We start from the raw sequence: 27,011 nt of genomic DNA on the forward strand, positions 1-27,011 counted from the left end.
TGGCTCCCGAAATGAGGGATTCAGCTGCAAAAGTAGAGGATGCACCCTCCAGAAGCATGGCCAGCTCTGGAGGCCGGCGATTCCTCCCTGGAGGTGGAGACTGCTGGCTGGTTGGTCGGTATGTCCCCGCAGAAACTGGGGACATAGCTCCAGAAGTGGGGATTCCAGATGCAAGAGGTCAGTCGGAGCTGGAGGATGCAGCACTGGAGATGTCTGAACAGATTGGACTCGATGACCTCTCGAGGTCCCTTCCAGTCCTAGAATCTATGAATCTATGAATCTATGAATTGGGTGTGCTAGAGTTCACTTCATTATCCTTCTCCAGTGCCTAAAAAACCCTTCCCACAGAAAAGCACCTGGAGACCCAGAATTCGGTCTCTAAGGATTTCCAGCAAGGATTGCACAGGGTCAACCTCCCCACATTCAAGTCCCCAAAAGAGCAAAAGGAATTAATTTAATTCTTAAGTGCCATCTTCATAAAATCTTATAAACATAATAAATAATAACTACAGTTTAATTTTTACAACATAATATGGCTACTTTATAATCCACATTCCAATGGGGGCGGCGGGAAGCGGTGGCCAGCACATCCCTCGGCCTGTGCCGCTTCCCGCCGCCCCCATTGGCTTGGAGCAGCGAACCGCGAGTGGGAGCTGCGATTGGCCAAACCTGCGGATGCGGCAGGTAAACAAACCGGCCCGGCCCACCAGAGTGCTTACCCTGGCGGGCCGCGTGTCAAAGGTTGCCAATCCTTGCTCTAAACTTTCTTCTGTACCTTCAGTAAAATGCACGAAGAATGAATGTGTTGTTACTGAGTTTGTAACATTTCATGTGAGCACAAGAATCTCTCATTCCCAGATTACGTAACCATGCGTGGGTTGTCTACATAGTGTTCAGATCAATCTGCTCATTAGAGATAATAAAGGAACAGGCCAAGATTTTGATCCTGTTCAGAGAACATGACATGAGTCAGATCCTCAGCTCTGGTGCAAATTGGCGTTGCTCCATTGAAGTCAGTTGAGGTACACTGATTCATTCCAGCCAAGGATCTTGCTCATTGTATTTAATGGAAGTTTTAAGACTTACAAAGAGTCTAGTCTCTTTAGGTTTGTATGCTACATCCATCAGGATGGTAGGAGAGTGCCTGAGGCCCACTGTTGTACGAGTTAAAAGTTGACTGCAACTAGGGTTATTCTGAAAATAAATTGGAAATACGATTGGTTGGTTCTGTCACTTGGAAATCCTGTGCATGATGGTTCAGAATCTCAAGTCAGATCAAAGGGAGAGCTCCAGGGCATGGGAGTAATTTTATTGTGTGCTTGAATGGATAAAAACAAATTAGCAGCACCACAGAGAGCTGAAGTGGCTTGAGATTAAGTTGATAAGAACTAATGTGAGCAGCAGAGAAATAAATCAAATCATATAGAACCTAGGAGATGGTTTAAGTAGGTGAAGAATATTTTTCAAGCAGGAAGAAGGTATACTTGACTCAGAAGGAAGATCTCCTTAAAGTCTGGAATAGGAAGCAGGTCATTACTGACTCTCTTCTGGACTACATTTACGGTACATAGGAACATAGGAACATAATGTCCATACTGGGTCAGACCAAAGGTCCATCTAGCCCAGCATCCTGTCTTCCAACAGTGGCCAATGCCAAGTGCCCCAGAGGGAATGAACAGAACAGGGAATCATCAAGTGATCCATCCCCTGTCACCCATTCCCAGTGTCCGGCAAACAGAGGTTAGGGTAGAATCAATTGTCATCTGTTCTGCTCTTAAGGGGCCTAATTCTTCTACACTTCCTCAGGTTGTGTAGCAGTTTACCTCGGTGAGGAGCCCCATTGATCTCAATGAGAAGACTCATGTAGCAAAGTACTACACAATGGCCAACGTTTTCAAAAATGTCTGGGTGACTTTGGGTCGCCTCCGTTATGGGGGACCCAACTGCAAACTTTTGAAAATGCCTGACTTTCCGAAAGTGCCACCTCTGACCGCAGTGTTGACATGCCTTAAGTGTAACGGAGAACCAGGCCGTAAGTGTTCTATATCAGATAGTGTAGGAACACAGGGATACAACCGGATCTACTTACATGGTAGTTTACTCTGGAAGTGGTTTTCTGGTTAAGACATTTCAACATTAACTATAATAGCAGCCTCCGGCATAATTAGGTGTTGATTTTCCAAATATGGAACACTTCTTTCCATGATAAGGGTAAACAGCTCTACTCTTACCTCACATGTAAGCAGTAGAAAAGCAAGCTCCGTCCTTAACAAAGGAACATGACTGAGCAATTAAGCAAACTCAGTATGCTCATCTGGAGGTGTATGTGTGTCTCAGCTGAGAATGGAGTGGGGACCATGTTGCCGTACAGTGGAGAAGGTGCTGCCACCTGCTACACAACAGTGGAATAGCAGGGAATTGATGAAGAGTTTGTAGTTTCTTCCATTTCTAGGCTATGATTCAACAGGACAGTTAAGCGTGTACTTAACTTTAAAGATTTGATTAGTCCCACTGAAGGTCAATATCTTAGAATTCAGCCAGAGGTCACACCAATTAATCATCAGGATAACATCAAAAGTAAGTTTAGATGTCCAGTTATGTCCTGCAACCCCAGCAAAAGGGAGAAAGGACTTTGCCATTTGAACATACTCTGCACCATAAACTAAAGTTGCAATGTCAGAGTGAAGCTGTAACCTTGGGAGTTTAATACAAGCCTGGAGTGCCCAGCATTAATTTTTTAAATCCTTGCGGGCCCCCACCTTCTGCACTCGAAGTGCCAGAGTGGGGAATCAGCCTTAACGCTCCCTGTGCTGTGTCCCCGGCTCAGGCTGGGGCTGCACCGCCCACCCTCCTGGCGCTCCGGAGCTGGGGAGGCTAGTCTGGGGCAAGAGCTGGTGGCTGCGGTGAGCCAGGTCTGGCCTCCGGCAGGGGGTGGGTGCATGAAAGGGGCAGGGCCTCAGGCGGAAGGGCCTGGTCTGGGAGCTAGCCTCCCCCAGCCTGCGGTTCACGCGCCACCCTTGACCAGCATGTTTTGGTAGTTATGCCACTGATGCCAATGGAGTTAGTGTGTTGTAAAACCTGTGTAAACGAGATCAGGAAAACCTGGAGATAGTGATCAGGTGAGCAGTGGACTACAGTGCTCAGGTACAGGGATATAGAGTAAGAATGGATATAGTTCTGACAGTAGTGAACCCTAAGGGTATGTCTACACTACAGGATTAATCCGAATTTAGATAATTCGAATTTGGGAAACAGGTTGTATAAATTCGATTGTGCGCGGCCACACTAAGCACATTAATTCGGTTTTTAACCACATTAATTCGGTGGTGTGCGGCCACACTACCCCATTACTTTAACCACAGTAATTCGGTGGTGTGCGGCCACACTAACCCTAATTCGAATTAACAAAATCGATTTAGGCGCTACTCCGCTCGTCGAGGTGGAGTACAGAAATCGATTTTAAGTGCCCTTTAATTCGAATTAACTGGCTCTGTAGTGTGGACGGGTGAAGGGTTAATTCGGATTAACGCAGCTAAATCCGAATTAAAGTCGTAGTGTAGACCAGGCCTTAGCCATATTTTAGAACTCGGATACTCCTAAACTGCAAATAGAGGGGGGTAAACAGTAAATCAGGCTGTGATCTAGTCATAGTGAATCAATATTGAGATTACAATTTAGCATTCCTCCCATCACGCTGCAGAAATGTAAGAATGCTCTTCGCCTAGCGAATCAGTTCTATTGGGGCACCCGCATTCTCTCTCTCTTTTCGGCCTGCCTTTGTAGATCATGTTTAGAACTATTACTCCAGATTCAGATGGGTGTAACCAAGACCTAGATGTGGTCACTAGTGTTTGTTTTATTCAGGCTTTGATTTATGTGCGTTTTTACAGCCATGGGTCTCTCTCTTAATCTGGTATTTGGGAGTCCCATTAAGCCACGCATTTATTACCACTGTAGTTCTGGAGGGTGAAGGACAGCCTCTTGAGGAAGATCAAAGTATGCTTCTGCTTTGCTACAGCATTCCATTTACACATTAATTACTATGCACAGGTACATTGTGTACACATCAGGTACTTTGCTTGTCTAATCGCAGTGTGTATATATATGTGTGTGTGTGTGTGTGTGCGTGCATGCGCAGGCTTTACATTGGGAATCACTATTTTTGTGCTCAGAAGTTGAGATTCAAACAATGTGAAAACTAAGAGCGAACATAGGTCTAGAAGACACCGGATCATTGAGTCCAGGCCCGTGTTATAAGCTGATCAATGAATCCTTTGAGAAATAATGAACAACGAAAAGCTTTGAGAAGTTCTCCTGTTACGGGCAACTCCTTCAGAAGACCTATGCACTGGTTAAGACCCACTTACGCCCACTTTGGAGGATTCAGCACCAAAGGAGTGAATATTTTAAGGAGCGCTCAACAGTTTCATGTTGTCTTTGTGTGTTACGCAGGTGTAAGATCCCCAGCGTCTCTTGGAAAATGTCTCCGCAAAGGTTTAGCATGCTGAACAAGCTTGAAACCTGCCTATTTGAAAGACCACCACTCTCCACATGCCATAATGTCACAGCTGGGATCATAGAATCATAGAATATCAGGGTTGGAAGGGACCTCAGGAAGTCGTCTAACCCCCTGCTCAAAGCAGAGCTAATCCCCAACTAAATCATCCCAGCCAGGGCTTTGTCAAGCCTGACCTTAAAAACCTCTAAGGAAGGAGATTCCACCACCTCCCTAGGGAACCCATTCCAGTGCTTCACCACCCTCTTAGTGAAATAGTTTTTCCTTATATCCAACCTAAACCTCCCCCACTGCAACTTGAGACCATTACTCCTTGTTCTGTCATCTGCTACCACTGAGAACAGTCTAGATCCATCCTCTTTGGAACCCCCTTTCAGGTAGTTGAAAGCAGCTATCAAATCCCCCCCTCATTCTTCTCTTGTGCAGACTAAACAATCCCAGTTCCCTCAGCCTCTCCTCATAAGTCATGTGTTCCAGCCCCTAATCATTTTTGTTGCCCTCCGTTGGACTCTCTCCAATTTTTCCACATCCTTCTTGTAGTGTGGGGCCCAAAACTGGACACAGTACTCCAGTACTCCACATTACTCCAGGATAAGTCGAGTCCCCCTTGAGCTTGTCCCCCTTTGTTATAAAGGGGTGAAAGCAGCTGGCAGGGTGTTCCGTGAAACAGCTCTTTTCTTTTGGAATGCCCGCTGTGGACTGAAATAGCCACGTTTGTTTGACCTTCTGCCTATACTTGAAAGCCGATCAGGCTCTGAGAGAGGCCGATCAGGCTCTGAGAGAGGCCCAAGGCAGCGGAGAAAGTGCAGAGGCGGTTGAAGTTGCGTTGGTCATTTAGCTGGTGATTAAATGATGTGTCAGGGAGTGGAAGAAATGTTGCTGTTACACCAATTGCTCCTTGGTTGTATCGCCTACGTTCCTGTGGTTTTTCAATGTTTGCATGGGTGCGTTTTGGTGCTGGACATTTGTATCTGACCAAAAATCTTAATAAACAAGCTGTACGGTGACATATTAACACAAGAGAGGAGTCCGAAGTGCTTGCCACTTTCCGTCTCTGGATGCTCAGTGATCGTCGTGCCACAGGAGGAAGGAAAGATTTCTTGCGATAATGCAGCACAGGTCCTTGCCAAGATAGATTGGGAGAATTATGGCCTGAAGGGAAATTTGCTGTTCTCCATTTAGATGACAAGACGATACAGAGCTTGTTAAAATTGCAAGCCAGATGACGCTTCTTCAAAAACAAGGGAGGCACCCTGTCCACATTCTGCCCCCAGTCTAGTTTCAATGACAACACCCAAAAGTCTTCTGCAATGAGTTCCCAAAAGCCAAGCAGAAAATGAAATTTGTCTGAATTTTCTCCTTTCAGGGTATTGGTGACTTGTTCATCTCTTCAGGATTGGCTGGGACCGCACAGCCAAACAACCTTTTTGAAGAGAATTTACTCATTAATTAACTTCCTCACAAGAGCTAAGAGATAGGAATGCTCTCTTCATTAGCTGGATGAGGTGTAGAAATGCAATGAACATCATGTTTTTACTGAGATTCCACTGTGGTCTGTTTTCATTACTTGTTCCCAACCGAACATAAAGAAATTATGATTTTATTTGAGCGGGTATAAAAACTCTTATATAATGGGTGTCAAGGGGCAGGCATATTAAGTGGACCCAACTGAGGATCTGTCGGATAAGCTTAGTAGGTTCTACCGAATGGTATAGATTTTTTGGTTCAGTGGCCAAACCAAAAAAATCTATTACAAAATTGTTTAGTTTTGAAACTGGTTTTTTTTGTTCCCCTCCCCCCCAAACAAAGCAAATAAACAAAAAAAACCCATGGTTTCAGGTAGAATGAAATATTTTGTTCGAACTGAAGCTAAATTTTGTTTGGTTTTTCAATTCAGTTTCATTACATTGGATGTTTTTTACTCTTTACAATGATTTTTAAAACCAAATCTGGCTAATGTTTTGAAATGAAAAATCAAAATGATTTATTTAGAAAATATCAAAATGAATCATTTTGACTTTTTTTTTCATTTTTTTCCCCCAGGCAAAAAGCTCTTTGCTGAATTTAACGTGGTTTTGTAAATAGCTTTGGTCACCCCGGAAATGCATTTTTCTGGCAAGTTTACGGTTTGCCTGAAAAATGTCACCACACATGAGCCCAACACACTGGCGGGAGGAAAAAGGACGGCTCTTGAAACTATAGCCGTGAAGTGCAAATCTGCAGAATGTACTGTCACATTATAAAACCCAAGGGACAGAGGAATAAAAACCACAATTGCAAACAAACTATGAAGACTCTCATGAATACATCCGCTAAGCTATAATTAGTATAAAATGAGAATACTTTAAACCAGAATATCTTCTGAGCAAAGCTTGCAAACAAAGCATTTTAAATGCGTTATTATTTCATAAGTGGTTAATGTTTACTATGAAGCTTTGCATGTTGCAAAGCATATACTGCTGCTAGGCAAACCAAACCCTTGAAAACTTGAAATTAATTTTCTGATCCAACCAAGCCCAGCTTCACTATCATATATAAGGGGTAGTGTCAAGGTGTCACATCAGAGGAGTCCTTTCTCCTTCACTTTTTGCTGCTGTCACGCACCGCAGCTCCCGATACTTATTCCCGCTTCAAATACGCCGCCATGAACAGCCAGACGTTTTTTGCAAGCTCCGCCGTTGGGCGAAAGGGCTTCAGTTCGACTTCTGACGTCCTAAGCGGACACAGAACCTGTGTGGCCTCCGTAGGCCCGCCGGTCGAAAGATGTAAAGTTGGTGGCTACAGCAGCAGGAGTGTCTGCCACCTGGGTGGAAGCACAAGAATTGCTGATGCTGTGGGCTGCCCTGGTGGTGCTGGATGCTACGGAGGTTATGGCTATGGTGGCACAGCTTGGGGCAGTGTCGGTTATGGCAGCTCTGGAGGTTTTAGCGGCAGGGTAGGTCTTTGCGGACCCAGAGACTATGGAACTTTTGGAGGTTATGCCGATGGCGGGAGCGATGGTATCCGAGGGGTCAGCGTCGACGAGTCCCTCCTGAAGCCGCTCTGCGTGGGAGTTGACCCACAAGAACATCAGGCACGAGAACACGAGAGGGAGCAGATGAAGACCCTGAACAACCAATTTGCCTGCTTCATTGACAAGGTGAGAGCATCGATGTTTTCTATATTTCTTTTAATAAAACAAAGAGAATGGCCCATGGTGCAGATTTCTAATCCGGATCTGCATCCAGATCCAAATTTCCCCATGTTCAGACTGTGACCTTTGGAACAAGAGCATCAGATTGTCCTTGGATTGGGGCCCAGTGGAAAGACACCCAAATTCACTTAACTGGAGTTGGATCATGCCCCGAGACAGAGCCACTGCGGTACTTAACTCTTTGGAAAGTCTCCGTCACTTGAAGGCTTTAAATCAAGGCTAGATGACTTTCTAAAAGATCTACTCTGTCTCAACCAGAAGTTATGAAGGGGGGTTCCGAAGAGGATGGAGCTCGGCTGTTCTCAGTGGTGGCAGATGACAGAACAAGAAGCAATGGTCTCAAGTTGCAGTGGGAGAGGTCTAGGTTGGATATTAGGAAACACTATTTCACTAGGAGGGTGGTGAAGCACTGGAATGGTTACCTAGGGAGGTGGTGGAATCTCCATCCTTAGAGGTTTTTAAGGCCCAGCTTGACAAAGCCCTGGCTGGGATGATTTAGTTGGTGTTGGTCCTGCTTTGAGCAGGGGATTGGACTAGATGACCTCCTGAGGTCTCTTCCAACCCTAATATTCTATGATTCTATGATGCAGGAACTGTTGGGTAAAATTCTATGGCTTGTGTTATGTCAGGTCAGACTAGATGACTGAAGTGGTTCCTCTTGCCTTAACATCTATGAAGCGATTAAGTAAACAATATAAAAGACCAAACGTGCCTGGGTGTTGGTTGTCTGCAGTCACCCTTCAAGTCCCTTGTTTCCACATTCTCCAATGAGGTCTGCGTTAAAGTTCTACGGCCACTGAGAATGTTTTGTGCTAAGTGGAACAGAAACAATGGCACTGTTGTTTTCATCCAAGGATGGGAAACATAGCCGGTTTTTTTGGAGTCATTATTTAGTTTATTGAAAGGAATGCAACATCTGGCCTTGATTCTATTCACAAGAATAATTGTAGTGAAGTCAATGGAATGGTATGGTTATGAAAAGACCCTCACACTCCTTGATTTGCAATTTGCTGGGCACTACCTGGACAATCACCACTCAATGACACCGAACGAGTTTGTGATCCTCTTACATTCAGCATTACTCTCCTTCGAAGTACCTGGACGAGGAGACACAGATAGAGCTTTAGACTTAAATTTATTTCCTTGGCCTTTTGATGTTTATATTTGACACACAAAGTTATATTCATATCATTCCTGGGCATTGATTTAGTTGGTGCTGGTCCTGCTTTGAGCAGGGGATTGGACTAGATGACCTCCTGAGGTCTCTTCCAGCCCTAATATTCTATGATTCTATGATTTCAATACCATGGGGATACATGTAATATGAAGGTGAATGGAATACAGTATTTGTTATTCAACTTCGATATATATTTATGATTACTCAGAGGAGGGGAGAGTTACTATTAAGTATCATTTCCCAAAGATCTGCTTCCTTTGGCCCTCTAGTTGCCAAATACTCTGTTCCTGCCTCTGGAATACCAATAACAGTTCCTGAATCAAAAAGGACAGTTTAACTTAGGGTCTTTCTTTCTTTCTTTCTTTGGTGGCAGCTTTCGGAGATTTAAAAAATTGCTGAATTTTGGTTTACAGGTTCGACACCTGGAGCAGCAGAACAAGGTGCTGGAGACCAAATGGAACCTCTTGCAGCAGCGTGTTCCTCCAGCCCCACAGAAAAATCTCGAGCAGTGCTTTGAGAATTATATCTGCAGCCTGAGGAAGCAGCTCGAGGATTTGTTAAGTGACAAGGAACAACTGATCTGTGAAGAGTCTGCATCAAAGAAGCTTGTGGATGAATTCAAATGCAAGTAAGAGATTATCCATCATTTGCTTTCTTCTCAGTTTGCTCTATTTCTTGTGATCTCCTTTAGCTGCTGTGGGAAATGAAAAAAATTGTGGCCTAAATCACCACTGAATTATTCCAGTCTTTAGCTGGTATGACGATTGTAGTAAGAAGAGAGCCTGAGACATAAGCCCTTGTATTAGAGGCCTGGTATGAGGCCTGAGGCCTGAACTAAAGTAGTGGTCAAAACTTTTCCAATATGAAGCAAAGTCAGGTTGTGAGCAAGAGGCAGGCCATGCTCACAGAATTTGGCAAGCACAGGGCTGATATTGCAAAAACACATATTCCAGAAGGGTGGTACCAGAACACCTCAATACTAGCACATTCCCCACAGATAACAGGAACACACTGACCCATCCGAAAGATAAGGTCAGGATAACAGCATAATGAATAAAACTGTTTTAATCAAACCAACATGTACAAGGCAGTGAGTGGCACCCAAATACGTCAGCGGTGGCACCCTGATTTGTAATTTGTTTGTATCTGTGTATAAAAATGTATCTCAAAGGGAGTGTCTTTGGCCAGCCTACGGAGCAGTGGAAAGTCCCACCAGTGACTGAGCTGCGTCCACTGTCACAAGCATACATGTCTTAGTATCTTCGGAGAGTCTTCCAGGTACCATTACCCTGCTTTGTTGACAATAAACCTGGCCGGGCACCTTTGCTGCTAAACCAAGTCTTGTGGTCTTATTGAGCAGTTCGATCGAAGCCTGCTGTAGGTCCTATCTGGCCAGAGCCAGTGCAGCACGCAGAGAGAACACACGCATGCCGCCAAATATCTAACAACAGCGATATCAGTTGAAATGGCATTTGCGATTGGTGAAACAGACCCAACGTTGATTTCAAGAAAGAGAAAAGTGTTGCCCATGTGTGTTATGGCAGTTGGCAAAACAAGCACTGGCCCACCGCTATCTCTTCTCTTTTCCCACAGGTACGAAGAGGAAATCAGCAGGCGCACAGCAGCAGAGACCGAGTTCGTGGTGCTCAAGAAGGTGAGAAATTCAGGTGGCTAAAAGAGGAAGCGAGGATCTGTAAATATAGCTATAACCATTTTGCATGGATGCCGCAGCAGTAGGAAGTTATTAGAAGATACCTGATGATGGTAGCATGAGGAAAAGGCACATCTTTGCACACATACTGGACAGTGTGGAAAAAGGATATAGATGGGAATGGGAGAAGAAGTTGAACGTTATTTAAGCTAGCATCATTGCAAATCACAAGCAAAGATAACACACTCAAGTTGCTGTTCATGTCATTATTTGTAAGTGGGGCCTGGCGGACAGAGCAAAAAAGGTTGTAGCTGGACAGCAATGGAATAATAAAGGCCCACTAATGACTGATATTTTAATCATATAAAGAGGTGCATCTTAATTTTTCTTCCTCGCTAGATCCATTGTAGATAGATCTCAGAAAATGAGACAAAAACACTGAATATTTAGAGTTCATATTTAAACTTTCATTAGTCAATACTGGGTTTTCCACCAAGTCCTAAGTACCGAAGAGGACTTTTCCTCCCCATTGACTTTGAGGTGGGTTGATTTTCCTCTGGGAGGCCCGGGAGCCCCTTGAGGAAGCCTGCCAAATCGAGACATTCTGTTCCACAAGCCTGATGGAAACAGACAACAGGCTTTGCCTCCGATACTGTTTCCCCAGTGTTTTGGAATACCTGTGGCCTTTTTTCCTCAGGAGGCGGATGGTACCTTGCTGCACAAGGAAGAGCTAGAGGTGAACACGACCTTGTCGAAGCAGAAGCTGGAATTTCTGAGATGTGTGTTTGATGAGGTAAGGATTCTTCTTATGCTGCCTGCCATGGAAATTCAGTACCATGCTTCTCCTTGAAATCACCATCATGTTGCATAGAGTCCAGATTACTAGAGGCAGCAAGGACTCCATAGCTAGAAACTCCACCTGGGTGATTGCCTCTAGGAAACATTTACTAATCCACCCCTAAACATGGAATTATGAAGCCTATATAACGTTACGCCATAATGCATGAATCTTCACCCTGGATCTATCTGGTGACAATGCATGGGAACAATGAGACCTGTCTTTTCCTCCCCAAATCCATCAGAAATTGGACATGTCCTACCCTACCTACCTGGTTGGCCTGCCCCTACTCCTAAGAGGAAAGACTTCTGTATTTCTCATAGGCAAAGCCCTTTACGTTGGTCTTTAGTTGCAGGATCGGAACTAGCCCAGTGAAGAGAGACCCTTTGTCCTTGAGTGAACATCTTGGAAGTAGGGATAAGGGAGGGAGCTTTAAATGATACCTAAGACTTTATGCAATGGCAGGAGAGAGCTCAGATGGATGGCCAGTTCTGCGACACGGCAGTTGTTGTGAAAATGGACAACAGCAGAGACCTGGACACGGACTGCATAATCAAGAACGTTGAAGGCTGGTATAAAGAGATTGCTCAGAGGAGCAAAGAAGAAGTTGATGTTTTGTACCAAACCAGGGTGAGTCACAAACGAGACAGGTACGATACAGGCTGTTGTATGATGCAAGTTCAATTAACCATCAGTTTGTTTCTGGATACCAGTTCAAGGAGCTTCAGGACCAAAGGGGCAGATTCTGTGAGGATCTAGAGAGAAACAAGCATGAGATTGCAGAACTAACCCGTCTGATCCAGAAGCTGCAGGGTGAGACTGACCACGTAAAGAAACAGGTAGGAGTGATTAGAAGTTTTGATTTTCCGATGAATGTGCCAGATTTGGTGTATTAGTATGGATGATATATTGGAATACAGTATGGCTGGGAATTATGCTCTGGTTCTGAATGATGCCGTTGTGTCTGTGGCATGAACCAAGACTGATCTGAGATGGTTGCTAGGTTGGAATGAATGAGGCCAAATGTTTTTAAAAAAAACAAAACACCACAATTCGAAGTATTATAGAAGATAGGATTGCCAACCCTCCAGGATTGTCCTGGAGAATCCAGGAATGAAAGATTAATCTTTAATTAAAGATGATGCCATGTGATGAAACCTAGGAGTACGTCCAACCAAAATTGGCAACCCTAATAGAAGGTGGCTACAACAACTCTGCAAACAGGATCCACACTGAAGCATCCAACCCTTAAGACGTAATTTCACTTCTTCAACTTATTGAGTAGACTTTCTGTCTAGCCAAATTCAAGGATTTTGAGAATCGTCATCACCTCTCGCTTGTCAAGGAAAGGAGTAGGGATGGGAAAAGGGAAATTACATGGAATAAAAGGGAAAGTGATTTTGGGCTTTACTTTCAAGCACATTCAGGCCCCTGTCACCACTCTGCCAGTGGCCATATAGTGGGTATAAATTACATCTACTTTGTTTTGACGGCCCCTTTACACTGCCAGAGCTGGGACCTGAGTGTATATGAGAATCAGCTTCTCTCCCTTCTTATTCAACCAGGTTGATTCTTCTTACCACCCTTTGAAAATTTGGGAGGATAACTCTAAGGATGAGCGTTAGTGAGAGCAGTAGTATTATCACAAGCAAGCCTTTTCTTTCTCATGTCCGGTCTCTTAAAAGATGGCGCTTTCTTCCTTGTCTTCGGTTTCCCTTTCAGTTCCATCCTCTGCCACAATTTAGCACCTGCTAGATGCAGTGAGAGGAACTGCAAGGCAGGCCCTGTTGGTCTCTTGAAAAAATAAAGATGTTCAGCCAATCAGAGCCCAGCAGGCTCAGATAAAAGTTGCTACAGGGCCTGAGCAGGTCAGTTCCAGGCTGGGACCAGACGAGTGAAAAAAGGGGCTGCTCTCTGGCCAAGGGAACTAGGCAATTAGCCAGAGGTTATCTCTGGCTCTACTAACGTAGTTGGGATTGCAGAGGGAGAAGAACCTGAGGGCATTGGCGCTGAGATAGGGCTGGAGATAAAAGTACTGGTAGAAAGGCTCAGGGAAAGTGAAGGATTGCAGTAAGCAGTACATGGCTGCTGTGTATAAAGTCCCTGGGTAGGACCCCAGAGTAGTGGGCAGGCCCAGGTTCCCCTACTGGCCACAAGTAAAGTGGTATCAACCCCACAAAGGAGACAGTATTTAAAGGGGCCCAGAGCCAGGATAGAAGGCCCTACTAAGGGCAAATAGATCGTGTAATACCCACCCCAGAAGGGGGTCATTTGGACTTGGTGACTTGGCCAGAGGGCCAAGCTGCTGAAGTCCCACCAAGGTTGGCTGACAGCCTGAAGGGGACACCAGGGGTGAGAAAAGGTCTGTGGTACCACACCCAGCCACTAAGAGGTGCTCAAGAGGTGAGTGCCCCCATTACAGAGACCTATGGGAATACCATAGAATAGTGGATACATCCCCAAACCCAGCACCTAGCCTTTGATAGTGGCCAAAACTTCACGCCTTTGAGGGAGATGCCAAAATTGTGCCATACTACTAAGCAATGTCATCTGTCCTGTAACAGGTAGAGCTTATTATGGACACTTGGAGTACCTTGAAAGAAGGCCATGAAATGAGGTATACAGCTTCCAAGATGTTAGGCTTTCCTCAGCCATGTATCCATTCTTCTGAATTTGGAACTGAAACTTGGGAAGCGAATCCAGAGGCTGATGGCTCGGAACTCTGGTAGAGACACACAAACACATCAGTAACGTCTTCCGTTTTCTCCCTTGGCAGATTGCCTGTCTGCAAACAGCCATTTGTGATGCTGAGCAGCGCGGCGATTGTGCTCTTAAAGATGCTCGAGGTAAACACATGGAACTGCAGAACGCTCTCCAGAGGGCCAAGGATGAGCTGGCATGCATGCTGCGTGATTACCAGGCACTCCTGAATGTCAAGCTGGCCCTGGATATCGAGATCACTACATACAAGAAACTGCTGGAAGGAGAAGAAAGCAGGTGGGTGCAAAATACCACAAAGCTCGACGATGGAACAATCTCTAAGTGACTTTCCAATGATGAAGATGAGGATTACCTAGGAAATCCAAACAGCTACCAGGGCTCCATTGCACAAGTATTTACAAGACAGCGCCTCTGCCCTGGACATGACGCAATGCAGGGGATGAGAGAGACACCTAGGGATGGAATGGGTTGGTTGGTAGGCTGAAGTGACAGTAAAATGAAGTAAAGCTAATTACTTAAGAACATAAGAATGGCCGTACTGGGTCAGACCAAAGGTCCATCTAGCCCAGTATCCTGTCTACCGACAGTGGCCAATGCCAGGTGCCCCAGAGGGAGTGGACCAACAGGTAATGATCAAGTGATCTCTCTCCTGCCATCCATCTCCATCCTCTGACAAACAAAGGCTAGGGACACCATTCCTTACCCATATTGATGGGATGAAGTACTCATCTTTCTTTTCTTTCCCCAACAGGATATGTTTGGGGACGCCTGTGAGTGTATGTAAGTAAGCCGAGGATTTACAATTGGGATATTCCAAGTTTGGGGTTTTTTTCTGTGACAGTGCCAGCTTTCTGCTCAACTTACTGCACCTGTGTTTTTCTTGCAGCTGTGGTCACCAACTCCTCAAACATAGCTGGAGACAGTGGTACCGCGGTTGGAGTTGGAAGCGGATGTGGTTACGGCTCTTTAAGTAGAGGCTACAGCTCTGGGCATGGAAGATGCGGCTCCCTAGGTGGGGGTTTCAGCTCCAAAAGTTTAGGAGTCTGCCCCAGAAGTGTAGTCAGCGTGGCAGGTAGCCAAAACATCCCTGAAGGTGCAGACTTCTGTCCACCTGGAGGGTTCAGCTCCAGAAGTGGCAGTTGCATATCCAGAGGTGTGGTCAGCTCTGTGTGTAGCCACCACCTCCCGGGAGGTGTGCATTGGTGTCCACCTGGAGGAGTCGTCTCCGGAGGTGGGGGTTACGGTTCTAAAGTCGTAACCAGCTCTGTAGGCACAGGACAAGTCTCTGGAGGTGTAGCCTGCTGCCCAGATGGAGGAGGGTACATCACCAGTAGTGGATATCCTGGAAATGGAGTTTGCACCGTTGAAACTGGAGGATTTATCATCCAATATTTAGGTAGCTCTCCAGCTGGAGGACCCAGCACTGGAGCTGTAGATAACTCTGGAGCTGGGCCATGCCACACTGGAGTTCCGGGAAGTTGTGAAGTGGTGAGAGAAACCGGCATAGCTCCGTAGGGGGATGTAACTCCGGATCTGTAGGCAGCACAGCCAGGAATACCACAATGCAAAGCTTAAGCGCAAAGTCACCCTTTCCAAAATGATATGAAATGAATTCTCCGCCAGCTGACAGCAAAACAAATCACAAAATCCCTGACCAACTATAAGCATTCATTAGGATAAGAGAGATGTCTCAGGGAGGTTCTATTTTCAGTAGTCTCCTCATTCTGAATGTCCATTCCTTAGACGCCTTGCTAACAGGTGTTTACAGCAGTATTACTTCCTTCAGTTCAAAGTGTCTTTGTATTTCAGTGCTGCCTTTAGGCATTTTCTATGCTGCAAAACCAGCCTCCCATGGGCCAATCATTTGCGTTGCCCTCTCTCTGGGTTTTCTTGCAACTGGCAGTTTTATGAATCATGCAATTTATACATGGAAACATACTCTTCCTACAGCACCTTCCAAAGTGATTCAGAAAAGAGAACAGTGATTTGACATTCCCAGATGAGACCGAGAAGAGAATTTTTCTCTCTCTGTAAAATGGGGAACTTAGTTTCTAGAGCTGTTAACGATGTGTTTTCCAAAACGGAAATGTCAAATTTTAATCAAAGAAATCTCCACGTCCAAGCTCATTTTTGTTTGCAGTTAAACAACGGGTGTTTAATTCAGCTTGCTTGCCGCTAAATACGTGTCCTCCTTATTTGATTGTGCACCGAACTCTGTTTTTCCTGGGCTTGATTTTCAAAAGCCTTCTGCTCTAGAACTGGGTTGAATAACTGATTTTTCAGTTTGGTGGCTGAAGCGAATAATCAGAAAAAAATCCTTTCGTTTTGAACTGAGACCGAATTTGCTTGGTTTTGTTTTTTTCTCACCAAAATGAAAAACTGAAAGCATTTCACTCAGGTGGAAACTAAAAGTTTTGAACGTCAAATCGAAATGATGTTTTCTAGACACAACGTTGACTCGAACTGACGTTTTCTAAACAGAATGTGGAATTGAAAAGACTCGTTCCAATCGGTTAGTTTTGATTTTTTCTAACTGAATTATTTCACTCTTTTGGAAATTTTAACTTAAAGGGTGTTTTTTTTTTCAGCTGAGACTATTTGCCAAATTCAACCCAAATTCATATATAGTTTTCATGTCCTAAAAAATGCATTTTTCTTCCAATTTTCTCTGACAGTTTTTCTCCCCCAAGGTCTACTCAGCACCTCCAGATGAAGTCACTGGGAGCTCTTGGTGCATAGTGTCTCTGAGTACGATGCCTGGTTGTATTTGTATAAAGCTGTAGTGGTACTACCTTAGCCTTTGCTGATTGTCAAAAGTTCTCCATTTCCCACTGTGCCTTCAATAAACTACACCGACAATCCATGTTTTGTCACTTAGTTTTTAATCAGCAACATTTCATGAAATTACAAGGTAGACCAGTAATATCTCATTCCCATATTGCATATCAATGAATAGGCATTTTACGTGGGATATCGTCTCAGTAGAATTCATAATGAAGGGACAGGCTGAGGTTTCAATCTGCTTTAGATAACATGGTGTGTAAAGGAAGTCTTAAACTCAAACAGAATCTAAGCTATTCTACTGTATTTAGATTCTTATATTGCTCCCACCTCCAAGGTATCAGAGTGCCTGAGACACACTTTACCAGAGTTAAATACTTATTGCTAATAGAGTTTGTGTGACAATAAATCAGCATATGCTTATTTCGGCTATATCCCCATGATTTCGGAATATCTAGTGAATGGCATTTCAGAATTTCAACCCAGGTCAAAGGGAAAAATACACAGATTAGGAGAAAATTAATTGCATGTCTCAATGGGTTAAAAGCAAAAACCTCAAAACAAAAAACCACCCCCCAAAACCCAGCAAATCGCAAATGAAACCACAAAGACATGATGTGACTTCAGGTTCGGTCCATCAAGAACTCAGTGATTAAGGGTAAAGAGACAGAAATGAAAGGAAAAGGAAGAAAGGAAATTTGGAAGGGCACAATATGAAGCATCCTCCGAAATTCATTTGGCATATGGTTTGAGCCTTAAATATGGATGAGATTTGATTTTGCTCCTTTGAATTTTCTGGAAAGGTTCCACAGAAAGAGTATGTTCAAGGAAAGCACGTGAAGAATGAAGTTCTGATCCAAGAATGGACTCTCAGTACCTCCTGGTCATTCATATTATATAAACAGTCCATATCCGAGAACACATGAATACAGTAATAAAACTGGATGAGCGTGCGCAAGGCTGGTTAGCCAAGAAATCACTTCCAGAAGAATGGAATGTTGATATTGACCTTAATGGACTCTCTTCTCTTTAATTTAAACCCACTTAAAAGTCAAATCACTTTTGGAAACCCCCAAAATAGTTTGAGGTTCACAAACCTTCAGATTCCATGAAGTTGGCCAATTCCTAGTTGCATGCACCACCCATATACTATGTATTAAAAAGCCACATGGTCACTTGGTACTCCTGTACCAAAGAACTTGAACAAAAGCAAATTGTCAACATTGTCATTGTCTTGGCCGAATGGGCTAAAGCTCCCTATGAATTCATGCTGTTGTTTACCAGATTATAGCTGTAGATTGTATAAACCAAAACTTGGTTTAAAAGGGAATAAAGTTGGGAAAGTGTGAGGAAACACCCTCCGCCCCACCCATGGGATGGTATGACATGACATGACATGTCAGGATTGCCTGTGGTAGCAGGTGCTTGGACTTGATGGCCTGTAAGGTTTCTTCCAGTCCTATATTCCTATGTCCCTAACTCAATCCATAAAAAGCTAGGAAATAAATTAGAGGACCCCATACATCAGGACCCATACTATATGTTGCCCATGACCGTGACAAGATTCCGTATCATCCCAAAGAACTTCCTTCTGCCGCCAACAGATGAGGAAGCACATGACACACAGCGCATTATAATGCAAAACCTTAGGCCTGGTCTACGCTGCGGAGTTAGGTCCACATAAGGCACCTTACATCGACCTAACTCTGTAAGTGTCTACACTACAATGTTACTCCCGCCAATGTAAGTCGCCCACTAGACTGACTTAACTCCACCTCTACGAGAGGTGTGATGTCGTGACGTCAATGCAGTGTCAGGGTAGACACTGCATTGCTTACAGCAGAATGTTCTGGCTGTTAGACTTTGGCAGCTGACAGCCGGAGCCTGGCCACCCAGGGCTGACAGCCGGAGTCAGGCGGTGGGGCTCCAGGTAACACCTGGCAAGGCTCCGGCTGTCAGCCTCAGGCAGCAGGACTCCGGCTGTCAGTGCCCCACAGTGCCTGCGCTGACAGTTAAATCGGCGCAGGCGCACCTGATGTGGATGCACGCTGCCCACAGGAGCTAGTGTAGACGTGCAAAACCAATTTAATTACTGCGGTGGCTGTACGTCGACGTAACTTAAGTTTCTCGTGTAGGCTTGCCCTTAATTGCAGCCTCGATGTTAGCGTATATTCAGGGTTGCACCAGTTACGTGTGTGCTGTGGTATATGTTTAATACTATCAAACTCTAATATAGTGCTCAAAGCACTCCCTGATCTTTAATGTGTTTCTCCTTACAACCCCCATGTGAGGTAGACGAGTGCTATTATCGCCATTGTACAGATGGGGAAACTGAGGTGCAGAGCTCACACAGGAAGTCGGTGGCAGAGTAGGGATTTGAGCCTTGGTCGCCGAAGTCCTATGCTACTTCCCTAACCACAGAGCTATCCTTTACATGGGAAGTAATCCCTGCCTTAAGTGAATAAATGAATCCGACCTGAATACAAAGTCACTACTGTATATTCTTAAATATATGTTGAGTGGTTAGAATGCACCTGAGCAGTCAGGAGACCCAGGTTAAATTCCCTTCTTGTGTATCCTTGGGCAACTCAGTTAAGCACCAAAATACCTTTTAAATCCCCCTTTAGTGTCTCTGGGTACGTCTACACTACGAGATTAATTCGAATTTAGATAATTCGAATTTGGGAAACAGATTGTATAAATTCGATTGTGCGCGGCCACACTAAGCACATTAATTCGGTTTTTAACCACATTAATTCGGTGGTGTGCGGCCACACTACCCCATTAATTTTAACCACATTAATTCGGTGGTGTGCGGCCACACTACCCCTAATTCGAATTTACAAAATCAATTTTGGTGCTACTCCACTCGTCGGGGTGGAGTACAGAAATCGATTTTAAGCGCCCTTTAATTCGAAGTAACTGGCTCCGTTGTGTGGACGGGTTAAGGATTAATTTGGATTAACGCAGCTAAATCCGAATTAAAGTCATAGTGTAGACCAGGCCTCTGTCCATCAACTCCCCATCTGTAAAAAGGGAACAATAGCACTTCCCTATCTCACAGATGTTTTGGGAGCATAAACACATTAAAGATTATGAGGTGCTGAGATCTACAGTAATCAGGGCCATGAAAGTATCTTAGATAGAGAGATAAATTAGCCCATATTACTCTCCAAAGGCAACTGAAATGCGTATTCACGTATTCCCTCCAGGCTAGTCATGACACTGCAAGTGCGCAGGGCCTCAGTTTCCCCTCTCGTTAATCTGTCCCACCTCCCAGACATGGAAGGACAGACACCACATCTTGAGTCCTGCTGGATGCTTTTCCTCAGGCAGCCACTGTATTGCCCAATGGCAAAACAAAGCAACCTTGAATAGGCCTTTACCACCTCAAAGTTCTCCTTTCACTCAGGGCTTGTGCTATAATTGATCCGCTAGGACCCGCTTTCTTCCCATATCTTTTGGAAGAGGCCTATCAAAATGTTTACTGTGTTCTTCAAGTGTGGCTTAAGACCACCATTGGAGCTGGTGCCTTTCCACGCTTTAACTGATCGACTGCCCTGTCTGCTTCTACTCTAGTAATAGTTCCTAGCTCAAAGCTCAGATCTTCTCCTTCCTATGTGTATGGGGGGCGGTTAGCCACTGGCTTGCCATTCAGTAGTTGACTAAAGTGCTGCCTCCATATATTAAATTGTTCTGATTGGGATGCTGCACCCAATATTCTTCATAAACATATTGTTATGATATGACATAACTAAGATACGTTTTTATGCAAGATAGGTCATGTGCGGTATCATTGGAAAGGTTATGTAGTGATCCAATTTGTATGCATGTATCATTTCTGTATCTGAAGTCAGGAATATGGACTATGTAACAATTACAGCTGTGTGCGTACTTGGGTAATGCCCACCAGACAGTATGCAATCAGCCTGGATGGCCCATTAAGCAAGACAATGGGTCTTTGAAGATGCTGATCTCCCATCTTCCTGGAGTTCCTTCCAGTGGACGTTACAAATAAGCCTTGTCTCATGGTTTGTTTTAACACCGCAAAGTCATGTGATGATGTCACCTAGTACGAAATACCACCTTGGACACTGCTGGCACTTTTCCACTGAAGAAGGGTGGGGATTAAACAGGGAAACAAAAGATTCCCACCATATGTAAATTCTATTTAAAGCTGGAGAGTGAGTTAATCCAGGTCTCTGGTTCTTCACTGAATTCCCACCCAGGATGACTGCTCGAAACACCTAAGACTGATCTGGGGAGAAAGGACTGGGACCCAGGCTGAGACAGGGGTCAAGCCCGTCAAGAGAAACACCTGAACTCTAAGCTGCAGAAACTCTGCCACCTGCCTAAAACAACATTTAGGGTGAGAAATTACTATTTGTAATCAGTTTCTTCAGTGAATTAAGTTTAGGTTGCGTGTTTGTTTACTTTGCTCAGTAATATGCTTTGTTCTGTCTGCTATCCCTTATAATCACTTAAAATTCATCCTTTGTAGTTAATAAACTCAAGTAGTTTCTAAAACCCAGTTTGTGCAATTCATTACTCGGGGGGCAAAGAACGGTGCATATCTTCCTCCACATTGAGGGAGGGGGTGATTTTCATGAGCTTACACTATATCGATCTCTATACAGTGCAAGACAATATAATTTTGGGGTTACACTCCAGAGGGTGTGTGTACGGGAGTGCTGGGCAATCCCCTAGCTGAGTCCTCCCACAGAGAGCTGATCGCAGACTCTGTGTGATTCTACAGCTGGGTGTGTCCCTGTGTGTGTGTGCGGGAAGAGGGCGTGAGAGCCTGTCACAGCAGCACCAAGTGAGGGGAACCCAGTCTGGTAGGACAGGTGGGCTCTGTGGCACCCAGCACATCCAGTGGCACCCCAAAAGGGAGGGTCCAACCCATCACACTGATGTCTTAATTGTCCTCATCATCTTGTTGGTGTTTGTTTTGCTTCTTGACAAAAGTCTAGTGAAGTTGCACAGTGATAGGCCTCTTACAAAAGATATGGGAAGATGAAAAAATACCAGATGAGAGGGAAAATGGTCATATAGTGAAGCTACCAAAGAAAGGAGACCTTAGTCAATGCAAAAACTGAAGGGGTATTCAACTGCTGTTGATCCCAAGGAAAGTGCTTACATTAGCCTAGGCAGAATAAAGAAAGCAGTAGATTCAAGGCTATGACAAGAACGGGCATGGATCAGACAGCAGAAATCATACATGGATCAAATAGTAACCTTACATATCATCACAGATCTGTCTATTGAATGGCAGTCACTGCTGTACATGAATTTCATAGATTTCCAAGAAGCCATTAACACAATGGAGAGAGGCTATACCACCATGGAATCCCACAGAAATCTGCGAACATCATTCAGAGCTTCTATGAAAATATGGCCTGCCACGTAATATGTAACAGCAAACTAACTAACCCATTCAAGATTACTATAAGCATCAGACAAAGATGTTTTATGTCATCCATGATCTTTCTACTGGTAGTGGATTGGGCAAAGAAAAAGACCACAGACCAGCCAAAGGGTATACAGTGAGCTCTCACACTTTTCAGATGACACCAACCTGCTGTCCCAGGCCCACAGAGACATGCAAGCCAAAACAAACGATCTCCAGACCTATGCACAGCTAGTAGTGTTGAAAATCAACACTGAGAAAACTAAAACCATGAGAATTCACACACATGAAGAAACACCAATAACACTTTCTGGAACTGATATAGAAGAGGTCCGACATTTCACATACCTTGGCAGCATTGTAAGCAAAACAGGTGGAACAGATGACGACATTAAAGCCAGAATAGCAAAAGCCAGACAGGGCTTCATAACCCTAAAGCTGGTCTGGAGAAATAGAAACCTTGACCTGCCCTCCAAACTAAACTTTGAGTATTTAACGCCATTGTAAAGACTGTCTAACTATATGGTGCTGAAACTTGGAGTCTTATCAAGACTTATTTAAACTCTAGGTAAGTCTTAAACAGCGGCCTCGGACAAATCCTCAACATCAAATAGCCAGAAAAAAATCACAACTGAAGAGCTTTGGAAGAGGACAAAATGAAACGTATAGGACAGGAATTTACGAAATGAAACTGGAGATGGCTAGGACACACATGGGAGGAAAGACCGGAACAACACAACAAAAGAGGCATTAGAATGGAATCACCAGGGCAAGAGGCGACAAGGTAGATGAAGGACAACATGGAAACAAACCTCAGAAGCAGAACTCAGAGCCATCAAAATGCCATGGAAAGAAGCTAAGACTGAAGCCAGAGACTATCAGAGATGGAAGGCCCTATGTTTTTTGTATGGAATAAAGAAGCTGCTTCTCTTACTCCATCCCTCAGATTCTTCTCCCAGCTCTCAATTAAATCAAGCCACTTCCTTTCATGTTGCATTTGCAGACCCAGGGGCTCCTGCAGGAGCTCAAAGTCTTCCTGCAGTCTCCTCCCTCAGCCCATCATGGGCTCCTGCCTGAGCCCCTCTGGGCTCGACAGCCTCCCCTCTACTCCCAGAGAGGCCCTGAAGAAAGATTTCCCATCTCCTCTTCCCCTGCGGCTTCCTCTTTCCTTTTAGTAATATCAGGTGCCGCTCATCAGGACCATCTGGGAAGCAGCCTCTATGTCACAGAGGAACTGGGCCCATTTCTCTTAAAGGGGTCTGTCACCCTGTGACACACATCCCAGCTTCTGGGCAAGTTTCGTGGGGTTCCTTCTTCATCCATTACCAGGGTTCTGCAAGAAGTCCGTGCTGATGCCACAGCGGTATCCAGCAGGTTGCTGATGGGAGTGTCAGACCCAGCCCTACTCTTGAAGAATGGAAGTCAGGGAAGGCTAATGGTAGAGGAAAAACAGTTAATAATGGGAGCACCTAGGAATTTTGAAATGGTATGGTCAAAATTGTGGGCAGCATAGCATGTTTCATATTACCACAGAATAGGTCATTTGAAATCAATGGTGCAAATTATGTAGCTAGGTTAATTCACTTATGTACACAAGTTATACCAATTTGTGTCACTAACTTAGGAAACGGACCTATGAAACTAATTAAATATACATTCACATAAATTGTGCATGTACATTACAATCCCCCTCCCCCTCCACACACACACTACTTGCATAGTCTCATGTTCTAATTCAAGCAATATGCAGCCCAAGAATTATTCTCCAAAGAAATTTCAGAATGTCATTATTGGTGTCTGGACAGTTTGTTCACAAGGCCAGCACTAAGATTATACACCACATAAATCCCACGGAAGCCTTATTTTTAACTAACATGAAAGCAGAGCCCCAGTAGAGCTTTAAGCAGATCTCAAGGGTTGAGTCAGATGATTTCCACTGACTGTTCAAGTCATGAAGTATGTAGTGTTGCTGTAACTGTGTCAGTCCCAGTACATTAGCGAGACAGAGTGGGTGAGGTAATATCTTTTATTGGACCAGCTTCTGTGCTTGTCGTTCTCACCAAGAGAAATTGGTCCAATAAAAAGCAATGAACTCACCCAACTTGTCTTCCCAAGTCATGAAGCTGAAATTCCAGAAATCTCTTGGACAGCTGACAGCATGCAGAACTGTAAATATTCCTACATATTAACATGATTGCAACCAGAAGCCGAAACTCAGGATTGGCACCTTCCAGTTTGGATAGGAGTTAGGAGTGTTATTACGTAAGCCAGCGGTTTTCAACCTTTTTTTCATTTGCGGAACCCTAAAAAAATTTCGAATGGAGGTGCAGACCCTTCTGGAAATCTTAGACAGAGTCTGTGGATCCCAGGTTGAAAACCACTGCTCTATGGTAATGGCAAACCTTTTGTGGACCCCTTAGACAAAGTCTGCAGATCTGTAGGGGCCCACAGACCACAGGTTGAAAACCACTGACACAAGCCAATGAAGCAGAGACGCCTGCCAAATTAAAATGGGATAATGGTATCCTAAACTGCCCTCCTCTTAGGGCTTCTGTACGTGGCCTGGTAATGTTCACTAAAGGGGTGTGAATTCTAAAGCACACGGCGCTTGGCGCACTAACTGGCCTATGTAGACCCTACTGGCGGGCAATAAAAGTTCCCTCGTACAACACTAAGGCTAGGTCTACACTGGGGGGGTCGACCTAAGATACGCAACTTCAGCTACGCGAATAGCATAGCCGAAGTTGGAGTATCTTAGGTTGATTTACCTGGCCGTGAGGACGGCGGTGAGTCGACCGCTGCCGCTCCCCTGTCGACTCCGCTTCCGCCTCTCGCCGCGGTGGAGTTCCAGAGTCGACGGCAGAGCGATCGGGGATTGATTTTATCGCATCTACATTAGATGCGATAAATAGATCCCCGATAGATCGATCACTACTTGCTGATCTGGCGGGTAGTGTAGACGTACCCTAAGTTAATATAGTGCACTAGAGAACTTTTAGTGCATGCCAGTAGGGCGTACACTGGCCAGTTAGTGCGCCAAGCGCCGTGTGCTTTAGAATTCACACCCCTTTATTGTGCACTGCAGGGCCATGTAGACGAGCCATTAGATGATGGGATGAAACAGTGTTTGTTACAGGAAAAAGACAGAAGATGCTTCTGTTTCAAAACAAGGGTGGGACCATTTTTAACTACTGGCCTCAATCTGGTTTCAAAGTCAACACCCAAAGGAATTGGCAATGATTACAGCAAACCAAGCAGAAAAAAAAATCCCTGCACTTTCCCCCTATTATTACTGATGAGTGAATTAGCTCTTAAAGATGTGATAACAAATGCAAAGAAACTTTATGAAGCCTACTTCAAACCATTAATTAACCTTGTATCAGAAGATCTAAGACATAGGAAAACATCTCATTAGCTGAATGGAACACACACATTACAACGGGGTGGGAGGGGAACCAGTTTTTTTTTTTTTTTTTTGTCCAGCAAAAATTTTTGAGATGTCAAAAACATTTCCTGACCCCAATTCAGATGAAAAGTCAAAATCTCAAAAAAGGTTGAGAACTGACCATCCTAAAAATGTATTGGTTGAGGTCAGTCAAAACCAGTTTGTTTTGATCATTTCAAAAGGCCTCGTTTTGATCTCAACCATTTTTAATGTATTAATTCATTTTTTTACTATAATTCACTTTCAAATGAAAAATTGTTTAAACCGGAAAAACCGGAACGTAGCATTTGGAAAATGTCAGAATGAAACATTTAATTTAGTCACTTTTTTCAAAAAAAGTGCTATGATAATACCAGGAGCGGCGCCAGGGTTTTTGCCGCCCCAGGCGGCAGCGCTCCTCCTCTGAGCATTCGGCGGCGGGGGTCCTTCCACTCCGCGTCTTCGGGGCACTTCGGCGGCAGGTCCCGGAGTGAGTGAAGGACCTGCCGCCGAATTTCCGCCGAGGGCGGCAAAATGCCGCCGCCCCAAATCCTGCCACCCTAGGCAACCGCCTAGGGTCACCTAGTGGAAGCGCCGGCCCTGGATAATACAATAAATAATAATGAAGTACGGTGCATACACCACACGCCTAAGTCTAAGCCAAAATCCACTGACGTCAATGAGCAGAATCTATTGACTTCAATGGGCATTGGAGTCAGCTCCTATTGAGCAAGTTGCAATGGCTAATTTTTGTTGGGGCTTCATACCCCACAGTATCCACTTATTCATGGGCTCAGATATGCACAGTTTGGTACCATCAAACCCACACTCAAACTCCATCTGCTTTGCTAAGTAGCCAGGAGGATTATTCAGAATTAGTGTGTGATGTACCCTGTGCTGTACGTGAGATGTGAAGGTATGGGGAGCTCATGTCATGGGATGGACGAATCGCCCCCAATGTATTACCCTGCTTGCTTCTGGAATGGGCATTTCCCCTTATCATATTATCCAGTCTTCTGTGCAAAGTGCCAGAAATGAGGCCAGTATATTAGTATCGCAAAGAAGGGCCATTTCTCCGGGGGAAGGAGACCAAAGCCCTGAGGTAAGTGGGGAAATGGGATCCTGGGAGGAAGCACGAGCAGGAGAGCGTAAGAGGGGAGGACTCCTGTCTCATACTGAGAAAGCGGGACGATCGATGAGTTATCTTAAGTGCCTATACACAAATGCAAGAAACCTGGGAAACAAGCAGGGAGAACTGGAAGTCCTGGCACAGTCAGGGAACTATGATGCGATTGGAATA

General features: G+C 44.6%; 1 protein-coding gene across 1 annotated transcript in view; it reads left to right on the plus strand.

Annotated features, from left to right (window-relative positions):
- The first annotated feature begins 7,160 nt into the window (after positions 1-7,160).
- LOC113408128 (keratin, type II cytoskeletal 4-like) overlaps positions 7,161-27,011 on the plus strand; it is a 31,854-nt gene continuing 12,003 nt past the window's right edge. The window contains exons 1-9 of the mRNA XM_026660705.1: positions 7,161-7,655; positions 9,300-9,514; positions 10,480-10,540; positions 11,235-11,330; positions 11,841-12,005; positions 12,089-12,214; positions 14,152-14,372; positions 14,848-14,876; positions 14,983-15,607. Of these exons, the coding sequence (XP_026516490.1) occupies positions 7,161-7,655; positions 9,300-9,514; positions 10,480-10,540; positions 11,235-11,330; positions 11,841-12,005; positions 12,089-12,214; positions 14,152-14,372; positions 14,848-14,876; positions 14,983-15,607 (2,033 nt within the window). The remainder of the gene's footprint in view (positions 7,656-9,299; positions 9,515-10,479; positions 10,541-11,234; positions 11,331-11,840; positions 12,006-12,088; positions 12,215-14,151; positions 14,373-14,847; positions 14,877-14,982; positions 15,608-27,011) is intronic.

Source organism: Terrapene carolina, unplaced genomic scaffold (genome assembly GCF_002925995.2).
Source record: "Terrapene carolina triunguis isolate 2854851 unplaced genomic scaffold, T_m_triunguis-2.0 Scaffold836, whole genome shotgun sequence".
NCBI classification, from domain to species: Eukaryota; Metazoa; Chordata; order Testudines; family Emydidae; genus Terrapene; species Terrapene triunguis.